The sequence below is a fragment of the Podarcis gaigeae genome (assembly GCF_964106915.1).
Source record: "Podarcis gaigeae genome assembly, chromosome: 6".
NCBI classification, from domain to species: domain Eukaryota; kingdom Metazoa; phylum Chordata; class Lepidosauria; order Squamata; family Lacertidae; genus Podarcis; species Podarcis gaigeae.
In genome coordinates this window covers 89,887,028-89,907,534 of record NC_139682.1, presented here as the reverse complement: position 1 = coordinate 89,907,534, position 20,507 = coordinate 89,887,028, and the positions used below count along the sequence as shown (strand labels likewise).

Below are 20,507 nucleotides of genomic sequence, written 5' to 3'. Positions count from 1 at the left end.
TATTTTTAAAAGACATCTGAAGGCAGCCTTGTTTAGGGAAGTTTTTAATATTTAATGGTGTATTGTTTTTAACACTTGATTGGGAGCTGCCCAGAGTGGCTGGGGAAACTCAGCCAGATGGGTGGAGTTTAATTAATTAATAATCATGGCTGATAGCCTTATCCCTCCACGAATTTGCCTAAAGGCATCCAAGTCAGTGGCCATTACAACCACTGGGAGCAAATTCCATGCTTAACTAGGCCGTGTGTGACCCCAGAGGGAACACAGCCCTCAACAGAAAGAAAAAGCTGCTCTCCCCTAGTCTAGAGGTACATCAGATACGTTCCAAGATAACACCAGATATTATTAACAAGCTGCAGCTCACTGCAAAACTTACCTTGGATTTTCAGTTTGATCTTCCCAAGGGCAGTACCTGCTGGATTCTGAGCCACACAAATATAAGTTCCAGCGTCTTCAGCAGCAGCTTTTGCAATCTGCAAACTGCCACTGGGGAGAATGGTATAACTATCCCCTGGAACACATGCACATTATGTATTAAAGAAGACCACAGTAGTAGAGAAACATTAGGACTGCTATAGATTCTATAAAAATAGTTTGCTGGAGAAATAGGTTTACTAGAAAGGTTTCGTTCAGTTAAAAAAAAAAAAAAAAGAGGTGCAACAGGCATATCTTAGAACAGGTTTCCATATAAGCCTATGTACATTTGGTAACTGGTAGGCAAATGTGCGGATTGATTCAACTGAAAATAATGGTGTCCAAAGATCTGCATTGGCGTCTGACTGGTTACTGTTGGTATATAAAGCCTGTAATGGCTTGGGACCAGTTTACTTAAGGAATCACCTTGCCTCACTATGTGACTAATCAATCACTTTAATCTGTGAAACTGGCACTGCATTTGTGAGGAATTGTTCCATTGGAGTGACAGCAACTCCTTGGGGGAAAGACATTGGGCAGGTACACTCACTATATTATTTTACTTGCCTGCAGAAAACCTCTCTGTTTCAGTAAACTATCCAGACACATGATTTAGTTACCTATGTTATTATTTTTTAAAGTTTTAATGATTTTGTTTTCGTTTTTGCTGAGGTGATGACGACTATATGTGTATCTGATTTAAATTGTTTTATAGATTTCAGCCCCGTTTAATCTATAATTTTATCCACACTCTGCTAGGAAACTACTCGCTCAAAATTTTGTAAGTTTTGCAAATGATAAAGATGAAAGATTTCACATGAATTCACTGCTTCATACTGCAATCTCACAGTGATGACCACGCATGTGTGAATGAACTCTAGGGGTTGTTTTAAAGTACCATATTTTTTGCTCTATAAGACTCACTTTTTCCCTCCTAAAAAGTAAGGGGAAATGTGTGTGCGTCTTATGGAGCGAATGCAGGCTGCGTAGCTATCCCAGAAGCCAGAACAGCAAGAGGGATCGCTGCTTTCGCTGCGCAGCGATCCCTCTTGCTGTTCTGGCTTCTGAGATTCAGAATATTTTTTTTCTTGTTTTCCTCCTCCAAAAACTATGGTCTTATGGTCTGGTGCATCTTATAGAGCGAAAAATACGCCATATCCTTTCTTAGGATACAGAACTGCAGCACTAATTCCCTTTCAACTGTATGTAGCTAAATGCTCTTAGGAGAAAGGGAAATTATAAAGCAAAACAAGATACCTGTGGTGTTAACACTGACCCCTTCCTTCTGCCATGTTATTTTAGGACGTGGTGAGCCTACCGCTTCACATGGTAGGAGAATTGGGCTGTTGAGAATGACATCAAGCGTTCCAGGTTGGACTTTTATAGCTGGTGGTTCTAAGATTCAGAAGAGCACAGAAAAGGTCTGATTACTGGTTCTACCCAGCTGTTTACAATAATTATTACATATCCCTACCAGGTTGCCTACCAAAAGAAAAATATCCCCATTTCACAAACTATGTTATGAATAAACCCAGATACTGGAAGCCATGTTATAATACGTAGATGTATTAATTAATGTTGGATCAACCATTGCCAATACAGTGGTACCTCGGGTTACATACACCTCAGGTTACAAACACTTCGGGTTACAGACTCCGCTAACCCAGAAGTAGTACTTTGGGTTGAGAACTTTACCTCAGGATGAGAACGGAAATCGTACGGTGGCGGCAGCGGGAGGCCCCATTAGCTAAAGTGGTACCTCAGGTTAAGAACAGTTTCAGGTTAAGAACAGACCTCAGTTTCAGGTTAAGAACGAATGAAGTTCTTAACCAGAGGTACCACTGTATAGAAAATCTTTGATTGCTGTCTCTGTCTTCAAGCCCAGCCCAGCCCAGAATGACTCATTTCAAAACAAGCCCATTTTAAAGGATTCTAACACAGAGTGGAGTCCAACATCACACTAAGGCAATTGTTCTGTCAGCAAAAGCATTTTTGCTTGCCAGATAGAACAATCCCCTTTGTTTTCCAGTAATGCTGTTCTAAGGTTCCACAGACTCTCCAGATGGATGGGGGGGGGGGGGATGCGTAGAGGGAAGGAGAGGAGAAAGTCCGAGTTGCGTTAGCAAGATTCCTTGCATTGGCTTCTGCTAACGCATCTGGTTAGTCAAATCGGGCCCATAAATCTCCGCAGATGTATTGCCTGATGTGATGTTGATGTGCTTTGGGGGAACTGGGCAGGAGCTAAGATCCTGTCAGATGTCAAGGAGATAAATAACCACACAACTTTTAGAAGAAATCTGAGGGCAGCACTGTATAGGGAAGTTTTTAATGTTTGATATTATATTATGCTTTTATATGTGTTGGAAGCCGCCCAGAGTGGCTGCGGCAACCCAGTCAGATGGGCAGGGTACAAATAAATAAATACATTATTATTATTATTATTATTATTATTAGACATCTCCAATTCACGTGGTGCTAGATAAGCTGCCCATTAGGCAAGATGAGAAGTAGTGGGCTGCAACTGACTGATAATGGTGGCAGTAGCTACAGTAGCAGCAGCCCCTGAAGGGGAGCCCTAAGACCAGGCCTTTGGTCAGTGCTGCCAAAAGAGGAGGTCCCAGAAGTGGGAACATGACTGTTTAAAACAGGACCCACCCCACCCACCCCCCAAAACAAATTAGTTCACTAGGAAAACAGTCAAAGTCAGCCTCCAGGGTGTCAGGGCCAATTTGTAGCCCAGATTTTTAGGTCTTTACGTGTATATGCACTCATCTTACATTTGAACCTTTAAGCTGCTGTTGTACACTGCTTCACACGTATATTTTATTCTTGTGAAAGCTGTCCCAGTTGTGCTTTTCTAGCTGGTCTCTGACCATAATAAATTATGAATTAACAGGAACCAAGTTGCTGCTCAGTTCCCCAAATTTACAAAATTGAGCTAGGCCCTGGTGGAGAATGTTTCAAACAGTGGCATGCTTTAATCCAGCCCTAGCTGGGGCGATAGTTCACTTTCAGATAGGCAAGAAATATACAAGTTCCCACCTCACCCTGCACATGAAGAGTCACGTGTCTGTGGGCAGAGCCAGCAGCATTCCGCGCAGTGCAAGTGTACTTCCCCGCGTGGTCCAGTTGCGCAGCAGCAACTTCAATAGTACCTGCAGGAATAGGTGGGAAAGTTTAAAGATGCGTGCTGCAGCAGGAATGCCGTACTTTCCCGTCTATAAGACGCCCCCTTGTATAAGACCTTTCCCCCCATTTTGGGGGACTATATTTTAAGAAAATGAGGGGAGATGGTCCAAAGTTGTTGAGCTTCTTCCCCCCACGCAGCTGCGGTCAGGAAACACTCCCTAGATCGTTTCCCATGCGCAGCGGCATCGAGTGAATTTGCGCTCCCTCCAGCTATCCGGTTTGCAGGAGCGCAACCTCCCCGATGCCTTCTGCGCATGGGAAACGATCCAGGGGGTGCTTCCCATGTGCGGCGGCATCGGGTGAATTTGCACTCCCATCAAAGAGCTGGTTGGCTGGCAGCGCATAGCTTCTCCACCCCCCCAGCTGCGGGCAAGAAGCACCCCCCAGATTGCTCCCCACTCGCTGCAGCATCAGAGGAAGCCACACTCCCGCCAACCAAATGGCTGGTGGTGTGCCGCTTCTCCCCACTGCCATGCCACTATCCGTGTATTGGACGACTCCAGTTTTTTGACGTGATTTTTGAGTAAAAAAACCTCATCCAATACAGTCATACCTTGAGTTGAATGTGCCTCAGGTTCAGTGCTTTTGGGTTGCGCTTCGTAGCAACCTGGAAGTAACGGTGCGCGTTACTTCCGGGTTTCGCCGCTTGCGCATGCGCAGATGCTGAAATCGGCATCATGCACATGTGCGGAAGTGGCAAAACGCAATCCGCGCAGACGCACCGTTGTGTTTTACATTCCATTCAGGATGCGAATGGGGCTCTGGAACAGATCCCGTTCGCATCCCAAGGTACCACTGTACATGTGAGAATATGGTAGCTCAACAGTGATTAGGGAGCCCTTGCAGTTCTCAGGTAGTTCAAGTTCAGTTCCCAGGCACTTTGAGAAAGTAAAGTTGGCACACCAGCTAGTGGACACCGGTCATTGGGAGTGGAGCAAAAGCATTTTCATGGGTGCCTTCCTTAACGTTGGCTCCTTTAACGAAAAGGCTCCAGTGTAATAGAAAGAGGTTCTTCTAACCACTTTCCTTTTGGGACACAGCTACATTCCAAGACTAAGGCAGCAAAGTTCGCTAGAACACTGATGGAAGGGAAGCAACAGAAATATATAGATATGGAGTTTAAAATGCAGTGTGCAGCTCCTAGGCATGTGAATATTTCGGTTTATGTCTGGAGTCCTTGGCTAGAACGATGTATTACTAATAAACTTGCATATCTAAAGGGTCTGGCTGTCACTTCTCATTTGGATAGCCAGGGGGCAGAGATGCTTTACCCTGAACCTCACTTTCCCCCTGCAAATTCACCTCACTACCCCTCCATTTTTTCTCATGGCAGGATTCCACACTTGGGTTCCCATCGCACACAAAAATGGTTCTAGAAGCTGGGTGGAAGAAAAATCAGCTGTGGGAGGAAGACCAGCAAGACATGGTAGCTGGGCCTGGGAAAGATTAAGCACCCCTTTCCCTCCTGTCAGTTATTTTTTCCTATGCAAATCACACCCTCTTGATGCCTCTTTCTAGTGGAGATATGGCAGCCCAGCGTTTGGAAATGGAAATTACCCAACACAAAAATGTGAAGTCTCAGCCAAAGGCTCTGGCCCAAACAGAAATGATGGCATCCTTTAAGAAACTGAAAATGAAAGCAAGCGGTATTCATTGAAGCAGATCCACTACTGTAAGGAGTTGGGGCTGCACAACAGAAATCCCCTTCCCTCTCTTCTCACTGTACCCCTTCCCCATGCCCCCAATCCTTCGGAGCAGATCTGGGGAGGGCACAAGAAGGGGAAAGGGAAAGGAAACTCCCATTACACAATCAGAAATCCTTGCACTAGCCGATCGACTTGTTTGATACCACCCGTTGTCATGAACACTCCTAAATACATGAATATAAAATTCCTGGAGGGGCTCAGAATTGTTGTAAACCTGAAGACAGAATTCTGTAGCCATCTCCTCGAGGAAGAAGCCTTATTCCATTCTTGGTCCAGTAGATTGTGGGCGAAGGAACACCCGAGGCACTGCAGGGAATCATGACTGGAGATGACTTTGTTACCAATAGATCTGCGGCTTCGTCTGCCAAGGATGGAGGCACTAAAGTAAGGAAAATAAAGGAAGATAAAACTACTGATCATTCACATTGTTGTGATGTTACCTTTGGATGAACTGCAGTAAATGACTAGCAGATTAAGAACAAATTGAGGGACATAAAATGTACAATACAATACATGTCAGACAAGAGTCTGTTTCATAGCTATAAACAACAGGCTCTCAAGCTAGATTAGAACCCTAGTGTATGGAGCAGGGAGTCTTTAACCCTTTGCTTAGACCAGGGGTCAGCAACCTAAGGCCCATGGGCCACAAGCGGCCCACAGGAGTTATTTTACTGGCCCCCGAGCCGCCCCTGAACCGAGCTGCCCGCTCAGCGAGTCCCCATGCGCTGCGCTAAACCGGCGCAGCGCGGGGACTCGCTTTTGTGGCGCTGGAAATCGCATCGGCGCAGACGCAGGCACCGGAAATTGCGGGCGTGCACACTCATGCGCACCCGCAATCCAACCCATAGAGGGGCCTCCGTGGCAGTGAACCAGCTCAGGCAAGGTAAGCCTTGCCGACCCCTGGCTTAGACACTAAGTCCAAGTCAGATCTGGGGTTCCTCACCTTCAACTTGTATTGCTAAAAAACTAGCGAATTCATTTCGGTGGGACACATGTTGGCAATGGAAGCTGAAGGCATGGCCCGGAGGCAATGGCTTAAAGAACTTCTACCTCAGCCCAAACTAGTGTCCCAATTTGAATTGGGAGCGCTACACTATTTGCAAAACACATGCACACCACGCTGTACCGAAGGGGCTGAGATTCATGACACACTTGTCATTTGACCCGGTGGCGATCACACAGGGTCCCCGGATGTTTCACTGTCTATTGATCCCTGTGCTACCACTTTATTCTGCCACCACCCAGGCTCTACCTGGTACAATACTGATTCCAGTCAGGGTTAAATTGGATCATAAACTTCTGTTTATTTATTACAGTTTAACAAGCGTGTGGTTTCATAAACTGTATCGGTCAATTACAATCATGGGGTTGCCTATCTAGACCTATAACTTCCGCTACCTGCTCTCACTCACTAAGCCACCTCTCAGATATTTACTTGTCTTCCTAGCTCCTAACTGTTCCTGACTCAGCTTATTTCGCTACACTAACTCAACCTACCCACAGACTCTATCCCAATTCACTCCCACTCCAACCAACCACCCAACTCCCAACAAACTGCTCCCTTTGCCCCTCCCAGAGTTGGTTTTATAGTCCCTCTGACTCCACCCCCTGGGTTCTGATTGGGTAGCCTGTTTAACTATTTCACCTCCAGCACTCTCATATGTCAACGTGACAGACCTTTATTTTGTGCAGAAAGGAGGAAAGGTTTTGTAACTGAATGGATCAGAAGGGCCCAGAGCTGAAAACTGAAAGCTCGCTTCCTAGCCCTTCCTCGACACACCGTCTCTCCGCACAGCAATGGCCTCGGAGTTTCAAGAGCTCCCATGAAGACAGTGCCACAATACTGTACCTTGTACAATGAGAGCAATTGCTCTTTGATCCTCGCCTGCTTCATTTGATACCATACATTCATAGAGCGCAGTGTCATCTACGGTGGGAGAAATTATTACCAGTGACCCTGAAGACAGAAGCCTGCAGAAAGAGCAAGGGGTTAAACTCATTGCTGTGTTTGAGTAGAAATGCCACAGTCCCTAAAGTTACTGAAATAAATACTACCCCAATACTGACATTCAAAAGTGAAAGCAAACTGTAGCGACACTAAGCTGCAAAGCGTTTCACGCACCACCTCCAAGTCATTTTCAACGGCCAGGTTCCTCAAACTGGGGTCCGCAGCTGTTTTTGAACTACAACTCCCATCATCCTTAGGTAGCGGGACCAGTGGTCACTGATGATGGGAGTTGTAGTCTCACAACAGCTGGGGACCCAAGTTTGGGAAACCCTGGCCTAGGGGGCAGGCGTTACCACCAAATCCCACAGTAATTCAGATTCTGTTGAAAGATTTAGAGATGTGGTTGCCAAGGATTCATTTCAGATTGAGCTCCAGAATATTCACAGTCTTATGTCCAATTGATCTGGATTTGGCCCTTGCCAACTTCATGCCAATAACTTGGCCCTAGAACAGGAGCGAGGAACCTTTTTTGGCCCCATGGGCCAGCTCCTTATCAGGATTGGCATAAAATCATATAATTGTAGAGTTGGAAGGGAACAACAAGGGTCATCTAGTCCAACCCCCTGCAATGAGCAAGATACATCTGCAGGCTGGGGTTTGCCCATCCCTGCGGTAGGAAGTCATGATATCGGGAAGTGGGAATCGGGCCCAATTTGTGGGATGAAGATTGATCATGATCAATGCAAAAGAATGATGACATCAGTGGCCTCTGGGAATCCTTTGATCTGCTCAGGTCCTTGGATTAGCTGAACAAAATCACACAACACGATGGCCAAGAACAATGGCACTAAACACTATGTTAGACTAATACAAACAATCAGAAATAGCACCCAAAGTCTCTAAATCTTCTTCACCAGTCGTGGTAGAATAATTCAAAAGTTCAATATATACATAATCTGTCACCAAATGTTACCGGAACAAAGTTTCCGGATAACCAATCTGTTTCGTTCAATGCTTCATCAGCCAATCTTGATCAATTAGTGCTCATGTGATCAGTGATTACAGTATCACATGAGCACTGATCCAGAGCATATTTTCTACAGCATTTATATCTACTTACATGTAAGGGACGCGGGTGGCGCTGTGGGTTAAACCACAGAGCTTAGGACTTGCCAATCAGAAGGTTGGCGGTTCAAATCCCCGCGACGGGGTGAGCTCCCGTTGCTCAGTCCCTGCTCCTGCCAACCTAGCAGTTTGAAAGCACGTCAAAGTGCAAGTAGATAAATAGGTACCGCTCTGGTGGGAAGGTAAACGGCATTTCCGTGCGCTGCTCTGGTTCGCCAGAAGCGGCTTAGTCATGCTGGCCACATGACCTGGAAGCTGTACGCCAGCTCCCTCGGCTAGTAAAGCGAGATTAGCACCGCAACCCCAGAGTCGGTCACAACTGGACCTAATGGTCAGGGATCCCTTTACCTTTTTACATGTAAGATTGGCTTGTTAAGAAATTGAACTGCATCCTTCTCATATTAATACTTACAAGTCTGGCTGATGAAGCATTGAACGAAACAGATTGGTTACGCGGAAACTCTGTTCCGGCGACATTTGGTGACAGATTATGTATATATTGAACTTTTGAATTATTCTACCATGAATGGTAAAGAAGGTTTAGAGACTTTGGTTGCAATTTCTGATCATTTGTATTAGTCTAATATAGTGTTTAGTGCCCCTGTTATTGGCCATCGTGTTGTGTTATTTTGTTCAGCTTGTCTATATTGCAACACAGGGGTTTGTTTATAGGTTCTTGGATTGGCTGCAAAGCAGACCTAAAAATAAGCATTAGAACATAGATTGGAATCCAAAATTATTTTTGGCTTGGATTTTCAGAGGGGCTATCCTATACCTCCTACAGTGGTGCCCCGCAAGACGAATGCCTCGCAAGATGGAAAACTCGCTAGACGAAAGGGGTTTCCGTTTTTTGAGCTGCTTCGCAAGACGAATTTCCCTATGGGCTTGATTCGCAAGACAAAAACGTCTTGCAAGTTTGTTTCCTTTTTCTTAACACCATTAATACAGTTGCAACTTGACTTTGAGGAGCAACTCATAGAACGCAATGTACATAGTAGCATTTTTTGAGGTTTTTAAAGACTTTGGTGATTTTTGGACTTTGGTGATTTTTGAAGCTTTTCCAAAACTTCTTTTGCAGCCATTTGGTAAGTTAAACTTTTAAAACTTTTTTTTGGGGGGGGGTTGGATTTTGGGTTGGGGTGTTTGGAATTCAAGGACTTGGTGTTGGGGAGGGGTTTGCAAGAATCTGGAAGCTTCTGTGACCATTGGGCCACTCTGCTGTGTTTTTTTAAAAAAATCTGGATTTGAATTTCTGTGTGCTGGGTGGCTGGGGGAACAGTTGGGGAGGGGTTTGCAAGAATCTGGAAGCTTGTGTTTTTTCCCTGCATTTTTATGATTTTCTGTGACCATTGGGCCACTCTGCTGTTTTTTTAAAAAAAATCTGGGTTTGAATTTTGAAATGCTCTTTACAGTATGTGTGACTTTAAAGAGCACTTAATAAACTCTTGGCTTTGTTTTTTTGACCATAGGAACGCATTAATTGATTTTCAATGCATTCCTATGGGATTTCGTGCTTCGCAAGACGAAAAATTCGCTAGACGAAAAAATTCATGAAACGAATTAATTTCGTCTTGCGAGGCACCACTGTATCCCAACAAATTCCTTTCCAGTCTTTAAGAAAAACAAACTTATAAAAAAGAGTCTAGGCTTCTCTTTATCTACCTAGGCATGAGTACCTTGCCTGGAATTTAGAGCCAGGCTCTTTGGCATCATGTGACGCGAAAGCATCCCCCAAATAATTCAGAAACCAGAAGCAGCCTGTGGTCTTTGCAGCTGCCATCTAACAGTGCCGAGGTGTAATATGCACTTTCATAATGAAGTTTCTGAATGAAAGTTGCTTCAGGATTCTAAGCAATTTGACAAGGCAGTTTTTATTAAGCTGTCTAATAAGAGTAAGAGACACAAAGCACTGCCAAAGGCTGTGACCGATTGCTTCGAAATACCTTTAATGAAGGGTTTGTTGCAATTGTTTGGGTTGATTCTAGGCAATTCTCAGATACAAGACAAATGGGAAAATATAAATTCCCAATTGCCAAAATCCATACTGAATGAGCACTTTTTGGTTTTCTCTCAACAAAGTGCAGTGTATGCACTAATGCAGGAGCCAGCAAACTTTTTCAGCAGGGGGCCGGTCCACTGTCCCTCAGACCTTGTGGGGGGCCGGACTATTTTTTTGGGGGGGATGAACAAATTCCTATGCCTCACAAATAACCCACAGATGCATTTTAATAAAAGCACACATTCTACTCATGTAGAAACACCAAGCAGGCCCCACAAATAACCCAGAGGTGCATTTTAAATAAAAGGACACATTCTACTCATGTAAAAACACACTGATTCCCGGACCGTCCGTGGGCTGGATTGAGAAGGCGATTGGGACGGATCCATCCCCCGGGCCTTAGTTTGCCTACCCATGCGCTAATGGCTCGACACAAACAACAGAGATAGCATATTTCACCTGAATGTGTTCTGATTCTGATTCACATTAAGGAGGTGTCCGTTCTTCTTCCAGATTACTGCTGGCTTAGGGATCCCTGTGGTCTCACATGGCAGGGTGGTCTGAACATTCACAGTTACTGTAATGTTGCCAGGCCCAGGAGCAACAGATGGAGGAACTAGTGGAGAAAAGCGCACACACAAACACACTTTATCAAGGTACTGATAAGGAACAATCTGAATGCAGGGAATGTTCTGTCATGGAATTCTACTGAATACTGATCCAGAGCAGAACTCCAATGTATAGTCAGCAGAGCAAAAACTTAAACATGTTGCAGGATTCCCAAAAAATAGATCAGGGGCAATTGTATTTCATCCAGCAGAGCTTTACTGCCACTGAAGGCAAATGGGCATAATGGTCACAAATCCAATACATTCAGGATTGGCCCTGTCCATAAGAAATCCAGTTGCAGCAGACTTAACTTAAACTTACAATAACTTTTAATAAAACTAAACCTTAACACTAAGTATACTTTATACAGAACACCACAGAGTGGGAAAGAAAGGAGATAATAATAATAATAATAATAATAATAATAATAATAATAATGCATTTTATTTATACCCCGCCCACCCCAGCCAAGGCCGGGCTCAGGGTGGCTAACAAGCAATAATAAAAACTAGTTGAATGAATACAACTTAAAAGATAGAAAAAAGTAAAACCCAGGGTCCTTCTGGCCCTACTTTTATAGTCAACATGACCTTGACAGGAAGAGATAACAGAGCCAGTTTAAACCAGCTGTACTCGGCTTCTCTGAAGGAATAACCCAAATAACAGGAACCTTCTGCTTGTTTCTTTCACACAGAGAAGCTTCCAGAACCCTTTTGAATTAATTAGAATAGGAAAGATCTCTACACATCAGATCAATACTTTCTGCACCAAGAAATGCAAACTGACATGTTCATGATACAGATGACAGATTTTATCTGGAAGATGGCATTGGGAGAAACAGCAAACAAACACAAAGACCAGCAATCTCATTTATTCAGATAAAGGGAAATGAGACTGTTAACACATATACTCTTCTTTCGTATGCTTATCTGTAGAAGCGCAGTTACCATGGATGTGCAGGTCAATTCGCTTGCGCTCAGTGCCAGCCACATTAGTTGCCATACAAAGATAGCGCCCCGTGTCGGTAACATGTGCTGAATGTATATGAAGGGATCCGTTGTCTGACACGGAATATCTAAAACAAGACACAGAAGATTCAAAACACAGACACGCACAACAATAATCTCCCCGTTCACAGGATCTTTTTCTAATGGATGCTGAAAGGAGCGATTTGGAAGCTTCAGGAGAAAGGGAGGCCCGTCTTTGAACCAAGTCCTTGCGTCAAGATGTAGTATGCTGAAATCAGATTACCGTATTTTTCGCTCTGTAAGACGCACTTTTCCCTTCCTAAAAAGTAAGGGGAAATGTGTGTGCGTCTTAGGGAGGAAATGCAGGCTGCGCGGCTATCCCAGAAGCCAGAACAGCGAGAGCACTGTTCTAGTTGCTGGCTTAGCCGCGCGAAGCCTCCGCAGGGCAGCGGGGAGCCTTCACCCCACTGCCCTGCGGAGGCTTCATGCAGCTATCCCTGGCTTTTGTGGGAGGTGAGGGAAGGGACAGAGGGCAGCTCAGCCACACATAGCCTCTTCCAGGCAGGGGGAGCCTTCCACCTGCTGCCTGGGAGAGGCTTCCCGTGGCTATCCCAGAAGCCAGATCCCTCTTGCTGTTCTGGCTTCTGGGATTCAGAATATTTTTTTTCTTGTTTTCCTCCTCCAAAAACTAGGTGCGTCTTATGGTCTGGTGCGTCTTATAGAGTGAAAAATACAGTCAGGCGGCAGAGGAACCTCAAGAGCAGGTTGCCAGGAACGGATAAGACAAGGAAAAGTCCTTACCAACTGCTTTTTATTCAATATTCACAGAGAGAGGCTTGGGAATATAGCCTCTTGGAATAATGGCGTTGTCCCAAGTCAATCTCCACCCTCTCCTTCATGTGTCATCACTATGGGTGCTGAGAAGTGTCCTCTGCCTTTGAGCTCCTTGCTCTCCTACTTTCAATGCTCTGCAGGTTCTGAAAGTGGGGAGGTCTGGAATGCTTTCTAAAGACACTGTGTCCATCAGTTGTCGCCCCTCTGGTGATACTTCTTCTTCTTCTCCCATTATTTCCCAGCTTCTCCCCTCATCTGCCTCTGAGCTGTGATCTCCCTCAAACCCCGTTGTAATTCTGAACTGTCTTCTTCTCTGGAAGGTCAGGCTGGGGAGGCGGACTCTACCATTCCTCCTCTGCCCAGTCCCTGACATCTACTCTTATACTACAAAAAGAAAAGCCATTGAAGCCAATCACATAAATTAACCAACCTGCACTTGTAAATAAGGTAAAGGGACCCCTGACCATTAGGTCCCATCATGGCCGACTCTGGGGTTGCGGCAGTCATCTCGCTTTATTGGCCGAGGGAGCCTGCGTACAGCTTCCGGGTCATGTGGCCAGCATGACTAAGCCGCTTCTGGCGAACCAGAGCAGCGCACGGAAACGCCGTTTACCTTCCCACCAGAGCGGTACCTATTTATCTACTTGCACTTTGACGTGCTTTCAAACTGCTAGGTTGGCAGGAGCAGGGACTGAGCAACGGGAGCTCACCCCGTCACGGGGATTCGAACCGCCAACCTTCTGATCGGCAAGCCCTAGGCTCTGTGGTTTAACCCACAGCACCACCTGTGTCCCTGCACTTGTAAATAAAAACACCTTATTAATATTTTTAAAAAAAATTGAGTCAAACAGGCCCCAGTTTATTTTTTAACAAATTAAAATAACAATGAGGTATATTTGACCATTAGTCCAAGGTAATCAAACTTTATTAAGGATTAATAACTCCTGCTTCTGCAACATGGTGACCTCCAGATTTGTGGAGTCCCAACACTCATCACTCCTGACCATTGGTCATAGTGCTGGATCCCTCTGCCCTACTGGATGAGGCAAAGGGTCCACATAGGCCAGCAACCCTGTTTCCAACCATGGCTGCTAGCCAGATCCCTTTGGGGAGCTGGCAAGGAGGGAATGAATGGAACAACCACTCCCTATTTGTCACCAGCATGTGGAATTTAAAGCAAAGAATTTAAAGTCATAGAATTCTACCCAATATTAATCCAGAGCAGATCTCTGACGTATAGTTAGCCGAGTAAAAACTTAAACACGTTGCAGGATCCCCCCAAAATAGACCAGAGGCAATTAAAATTTCATCCAGGAGATCTTTACTGCTACTGAAGGCAAATGGTCACAAATCCAAAACATTCAGGATTGGCATTGTCCCTAAGAAATCCAGTTGCAGCAGACTTAACTTCAACGTATAGTAACTTATAATAAGACCAAAACTTTACACTATATAAAGAATACCACACCAGAAGGAAGTGAGATACAAAGAGAAAGTGAAACCCAGGCTTCTTCTAGCCTCTTATAATAGCCAGCATGACCTTGACAGTGGAGATAACAGAGACAATTTACTCAGCTTCTCTGAAGGAATAACCCAAACATCATGAACCTTCTGCTTATTTCTTCCACACACAGAAACTTCCAGAACCCTCTTGAATTAAGAAGAAGAAGAGAAGAGTTTGGATTTGATATCCCGCCTTTCACTCCCTTTAAGGAGTCTCAAAGCGGCTAACAATCTCCTTTCCCTTCCTCCCCCACAACAAACACTCTGTGAGGTGAGTGGGGCTGAGAGACTTCAAAGAAGTGTGACTGGCCCAAGGTCACCCAGCAGCTGCATGTGGAGGAGCGGAGATGCGAACCCGGTTCCCTAGATTACGAGACTACCGCTCTTAACCACTGCACCACACTGGCTCCACCCTGGAAACAGGGTTGCTGTTCTAGGTGGACTCTTTGCCCCATCCAGTAGAATAAGAAAGATCTCTAGATCAATACTTTCTGCGCCAAGAAATGCAAACTGACAGTTTCCACCCCAAAGAATCATGTTTATGGTAGTTTACCCCTCTCAGCGCTACTTCCCAGAACCTGGGGAGGGTGGTGCTTTAAAACATGGTGTGTACACACAGATTCTGTCTGCTCCTCCAACTCATCATTACCTTGCATTGTTTTCTGCAAAAAGGGTTCCATCCTTTCTCCATGAAACTCTTGGGGCTGGTATGCCTTCCGCAGCACACTCCAAGACAGCAGACATATTAATATTCACTGCCACGGTCTGAGGACCACCCTTGATTGTAGGAGCAACTGTATAAAAGGAGAATTCCAGGAAGTATTAGAAGAACTGCTAGCCTTCCATTAAACAAGGGATTTTCTGCCATCCCTGAACACATGGGGTTGGATGCAAAACCATCTTCTAAAACTCTGCTTCATTTAATAGAATTTGATATTAGGCCTATAGGTAAATGGACCCCTGACCATTAGGTCCAGTCGTGTCCGACTCTGGGGTTGCAGCGCTCATCTCGCTTTATTGGCTGAGGGAGCCGGCGTACATCTTCCGGGTCATGTGGCCAGCATGACTAAGCCGCTTCTGGCGAACCAGAGCAGAGCACGGAAACACCGTTTACCTTCGCGCCCGAGCGGTACCTATTTATCTACTTGCACTGGCATGCTTTCGAACTGCTAGGTTGGCAGGAGCAGGGACCGAGCAACGGGAGCTCACCCCGTCACGGGGATTCAAACCGCCGACCTTCTGGTCGGCAAGTCCTAGGCTCTGTGGTTTAACCCACAGCACCACCTTTAGGCCTATATTGCATGGTTAATTTAACCCTACCTTCTACCCCTGGAGACAATCAGTGACTAAACTTAAGGGAAGGCAGAAGCAAATAGGTACAGGTCAGGGAGCTTACTTACTTATTTATAAACATGTTTATATACTGCTTTTTCATAAAAGAATATTACCAAAGGAAGCCTCAATGGTATTTATGTATGGGACTACAGCAACAAGGATTCTTTATGCACAGAAATGGTAGGAAGAGAGAACACCCTTGAAGAATGGTTGATAAACACCTTGGAATATGCAGAGACGGCAAAACTGACGACAGTCATAGAATATACAAATTTAGAATCTTTTAAAGAAGACTGGAAACCCTTTCTAGTCTCTATAAAAAGTTATTTGTTGAGTAAAAAAAGTATTTGTTGGAAAAATGAATAAAATATTATTACAAAAAATAAAATAAAAGAATATCAGAGTGGTTTGCAACAACATAAAAACATAAAATCATAAAAAGTTAAAAGCAAACAGAAATTAAAAGCAAACATCAATAGACCATTGCTGGGGTGTACTCTTAATTTCCTGCATAGCCCTGGAAGAACAGGAGAGTTTTCAGATTGAAGTTGGTCTAAGAACAGTTTGTAGCCTTTGTTTATTCTAAATTTTAAAATTGCAAAACGGTCTTGGGTGCCTGTGCAGAAAGGCCATATATAAATGCAGTAAATAAATTCATATGTGTAGTCCCTCATATAAAGTGATGGAGTCCAACGAAAACTCCGTCACTTTTTTTTCATTCAAGGAATAAAGGAACAATCTCAGAGTCACAAAACTGTATTGTTGCCACATGCATTTGTGGTCAAAAATGGCTGGTGTGTAAACATTATTTCCACCATGAAATAAAACGGTTACTGTGTCCCGATGCAATGTTTACTAATGCGCTTGGCATTCTCTCACGTTATCAACCATGCAAAGCTTGCGTAGGAGTACGTTTCCTTTGCTTACCATTTACAGCTAATACAAATTCTCTTGTAGTTTGGCCTGCGACATTACTTGCCACACAGGTGTAGCTTGCTGCATCACTTAGGTCAGCATTATTGATCTGAAGGTATCTCCCACTAGACAAGATGCGCACCCGGGCCGTTGCCTGGTAAGAGAGTTTCCACAAGTTGAAATTATTTTCCCCCCAAGGTACAGAATCAACAATGTACCTGCTCACAAGATGGGAAGCAATACCGTGAGAATCTGGTGGTAATGGTGAGGAACAGCGCACAGGTATTTTTGTAGTCCGCCTTTCTTGCATCATGAAACTCAAGAGGACTTACATGAGATCCCAAAGGTCAGCCATCCAGGCACTGACGAGACCAAGGTTTGCTTAGCTTCAGAAAGGTTGCTTCGTCATATTCCCCCAACACCATGCCCTGGTTTCAGACTGGGGTGGGGTGGGAACGTAGATCATATGCTTCACTTTGATGGGATCTCCATATGTAAAGCCCAATGCACATGGACTATTCATGCAGACTATGCACCATAAAATCGAGATGTACAAACTGTAGGTATCAGACCTACATGCACGAGGCTCCCTGTCTGTGGGTGCCCATGCAAACATAAATAATATACCTGAAGGAGCGTCTCCACCCCCATCGCTTGGCCTGGACACTGAGGTCCAGCTCTGAGGGCCTTCTGGTGGTTCCCTCCCTGCAAGAAGTGAGGTTACAGGGAACCAAGCAGAGGGCCTTCTCAGCAGTGGTGCCCACCCTGTGGAACGCCCTCCCGTCAGATGTCAAGGAAATAAACAACTATATGAGTTTTAGAAGACACCTGAAGGTAGAAGAAGAAGAAGAGTTTGGATTTGATATCCCGCTTTATCACTACCCGAAGGAATCTCAAAGCGGCTAACATTCTTCTTTCCCCACAACAAACACTCTGTGAGGTGAGTGGGGCTGAGAGACTTCAGAGAAGTGTGACTAGCCCAAGGTCACCCAGCAGCTGCATGTGGAGGAGCGGGGATGCGAACCCGGTTCCCCAGATTACAAGTCTACCGCTCTTAACCGCTACACCACACTAGCCCTGTTTAGGAAAGTTTTTAATGTTTGATTCTATTTTTAATATTCTGTTGGGAGCTGCCCAGAGTGGCTGGGGAAAGCCAGCCAGATGGGCAGGATGAAAATAAAATAATATGATATAAAATATAAAATAATAAAATAATAAAATTAAATAATCTGCAACTGGGAAGCAGGAACACTCCTGGCTGGTTCAAACCTCAGTCACCACTATGCATGCAGTTTGAGCATCTGTGAAAGGTTTGGGGGCAGACTGAGAACAACAACTCTTAAGGGAAAAACACGTACCTGCATAATTTCCCCATTTTTGAGCCATGTGATTGTAGGAGGCGGCACTGCATCTGATTTGCACTCCAGTATAATCTGCCTGTTCTGCAGCACGCTGAGATTCTGAGGATTGCTTGTGCCAGCAATATTAGGGGGAACTGTCAGAGAAAAATCATAGCAAATAATGGTAAATGAAAAATTAATTTACTTAGCAGGAAGTTGCCAAAGGTTTATGAACCTCTAGCTGCTATGAAATTTTGCATACCTCAAGGTACGTTACGCTTCCTATAGGCAATTCTCAAAATGAAGGTCATGCTTTGTACAAGAGGCATGTATTCCGTGGCTAACTTTGGTTGCCTATACTCTAATAACAACTATGTTGGGTTTTAGCAATGTGTTATACATGTGGCTGCCTCTGAAAATGGTTTTGAAACTTCAGATAGTGTAGAATTCAGTGGCCAAATTGTTGACTGGGGTAGAACAGTTCAAACATATAATACTAATTCTGACACAACTGCACGGGCTACCAATTAAGTTTCCAGGCTAATTCAAAGTTCTAGTTTAGATCTATATAGCCTGGTTCAGCTCAGGTTCATACCCCAAGGACTGATTCTCCCAGCATGAACCAATTCAGCCCATACAACTGTCACATGATGTTTGTGTAGAACAGCCTTAATTGATTGGCGAATCTCCCATACTGGTTACCTCTCCAGCATGTTCTCAACCAAGATAATTTGATCTGTATAATGGTTCCCTCTATAATTGTTTGCTCTAAAGCAACCTTCCCCAACCTTGTGCCCTCCAAATATTTTGGATTACAGTGGTATCTCGGGTTACAAACCCTTCAGGTTACAGACTCCGCTAACTCAGAAGTAGTACCTCGGGTTAAGAACTTTACCTACCTCAGGATGAGAACAGTAAATCGCACGGTAGCGGTGCGGTGGCAGTGGGAGGCCCTATTAGCTAAAGTGGTACCTCAGGTTAAGAACAGTTTCAGCTTAAGAATGGACCTCCGGAACGAATTAAGTTCTTAACCAGAGGTACCGTGTACATTTCCCATCATCTCCCACCCCTGACCATTGGTCATGCTAGCTGGGGCTGATGGGTATTGTATTTCAGAGATGAGTGGCAGGCAACCATGTTGAGGAAGGCGGGTCTAAAGGCCTTGTGATCCTGTGTCAGCAGACCCCGTAATGCATATGCAGCCAAACCTCTACCGCACATACACTGGGCATAGTCTATTCAAACTCATAACCAAACCACCACCACCACCAAGGATACTTCAGGCAGGTTGAGAAAGAAAGGACTTCTGAAAAACACAGACACTTTGGATATTTGCCTGGTGGTCACATAAACAGAGCTCTAGAGTGCTGTCTATGGGCCAAACCGATGTGAATTTGATATTTGTGTACTGTGGAGCATTCCTAACCTTCACAAGCTGTGTCGGCACATTTTCTATTGGATGATCTTTGTTACTGAATACAGGCAAGTTAGGCTATTTTATTGCTCTCTTCTGAAGAGGCATAAATCAGTTTCAGTAGAAAGCAAGAAATCCCAGTTGGAAGTGGTATTCTGTGTTCTTCTGCCTTTTCCAGGGCTGTTATGTTTCACAATATCTAGCCTTAGAAACAGGTGGGTGAAAACTGAGCAATGCAATGCATTTAGAGATTTCTCCCCCACTACTGTACTCTTTTCTCTTCAGTTAACCTTACCATGTACTCTTACTAAAAATTCTTTGTCATCGTCTCCTGCAGGGCTTGAAGCCAAACATGTGTATCTTCCAGTGTCTTCCACCTGCAAGAACACCCAGACAAGCTCAGTTAGGGATAAAATTCGAATTAAACACAAATAATGGCAGTAGTTGGAAAACCATTTTGGCTACATTGCCCATTAATCAGTGCTGCACAAATACAATCGCATGGATGGAAGAAGAAAGAGTGTGTGTCTACCTTTATATGTGGCAGAAAGGGAAGGAGGGAGAAGACAAGCAGAACTGACAACAAACGAAATGTCAGAATACAGAAAGGAAGATAAACTGGAAGATTAAAAGGATTCTGGACACTCTTCCTGGATTTCAATGAGGTTTCAAACATTTGACTGAATTCCGTTTGAGATGATTTGAGACTTATTGAACAAGAAAATAATGGAAGGGGGCAGGGACAGATTGGCCACAACTGAATGGTTGTATTACAGTTACCTGAGCACTAGATATCCGAAGGACCTCTCCCCCTCTCAGGATACGAATATCATCAGTCTGGGGCACTGGGCGCCCATCCTTCATCCATGTGATCTTGGGGATAGGAATGCCATCGGAAATACAGAAGAGCTCCAGTGGTTTGTTTACTACTATAGAAATTTCTTCAGGATGACCTGATCCATTAATTTGAGGGGGCTCTGCGGAAGAAGAAACTTTCATAATTTTACTCAAAACGAATGTATCCAAACATTAATGGAGCAGTCTAGGAAGAAGACATGAAGAAGCAATTCTGACACTGTAGTTGTATGAATCACTCCTAAGACTGGACCTAAGACTGGCAAGCCCAAATTGCAATTTGTTCCGATTCAGCATTAAAGAGCATGGAAAGTGGTGGGGCAAAAAAAGAGAGTGCATGAACACAGAGCTTT

General features: G+C 44.5%; 1 protein-coding gene across 1 annotated transcript in view; it reads right to left on the bottom strand.

Moving 5' to 3' along the window:
• HMCN1 (hemicentin 1) overlaps positions 1-20,507 on the bottom strand; it is a 302,952-nt gene that overhangs the window by 46,382 nt on the left and 236,063 nt on the right. The window contains exons 69-80 of the mRNA XM_083743631.1: positions 20,080-20,276; positions 19,595-19,676; positions 17,904-18,040; positions 16,558-16,699; positions 14,945-15,089; positions 11,938-12,065; positions 10,841-10,997; positions 7,159-7,280; positions 5,524-5,688; positions 3,462-3,569; positions 1,672-1,809; positions 377-511 (exon numbers count right to left, since the gene is read on the bottom strand). Of these exons, the coding sequence (XP_083599757.1) occupies positions 377-511; positions 1,672-1,809; positions 3,462-3,569; positions 5,524-5,688; positions 7,159-7,280; positions 10,841-10,997; positions 11,938-12,065; positions 14,945-15,089; positions 16,558-16,699; positions 17,904-18,040; positions 19,595-19,676; positions 20,080-20,276 (1,656 nt within the window). The remainder of the gene's footprint in view (positions 1-376; positions 512-1,671; positions 1,810-3,461; positions 3,570-5,523; positions 5,689-7,158; positions 7,281-10,840; positions 10,998-11,937; positions 12,066-14,944; positions 15,090-16,557; positions 16,700-17,903; positions 18,041-19,594; positions 19,677-20,079; positions 20,277-20,507) is intronic.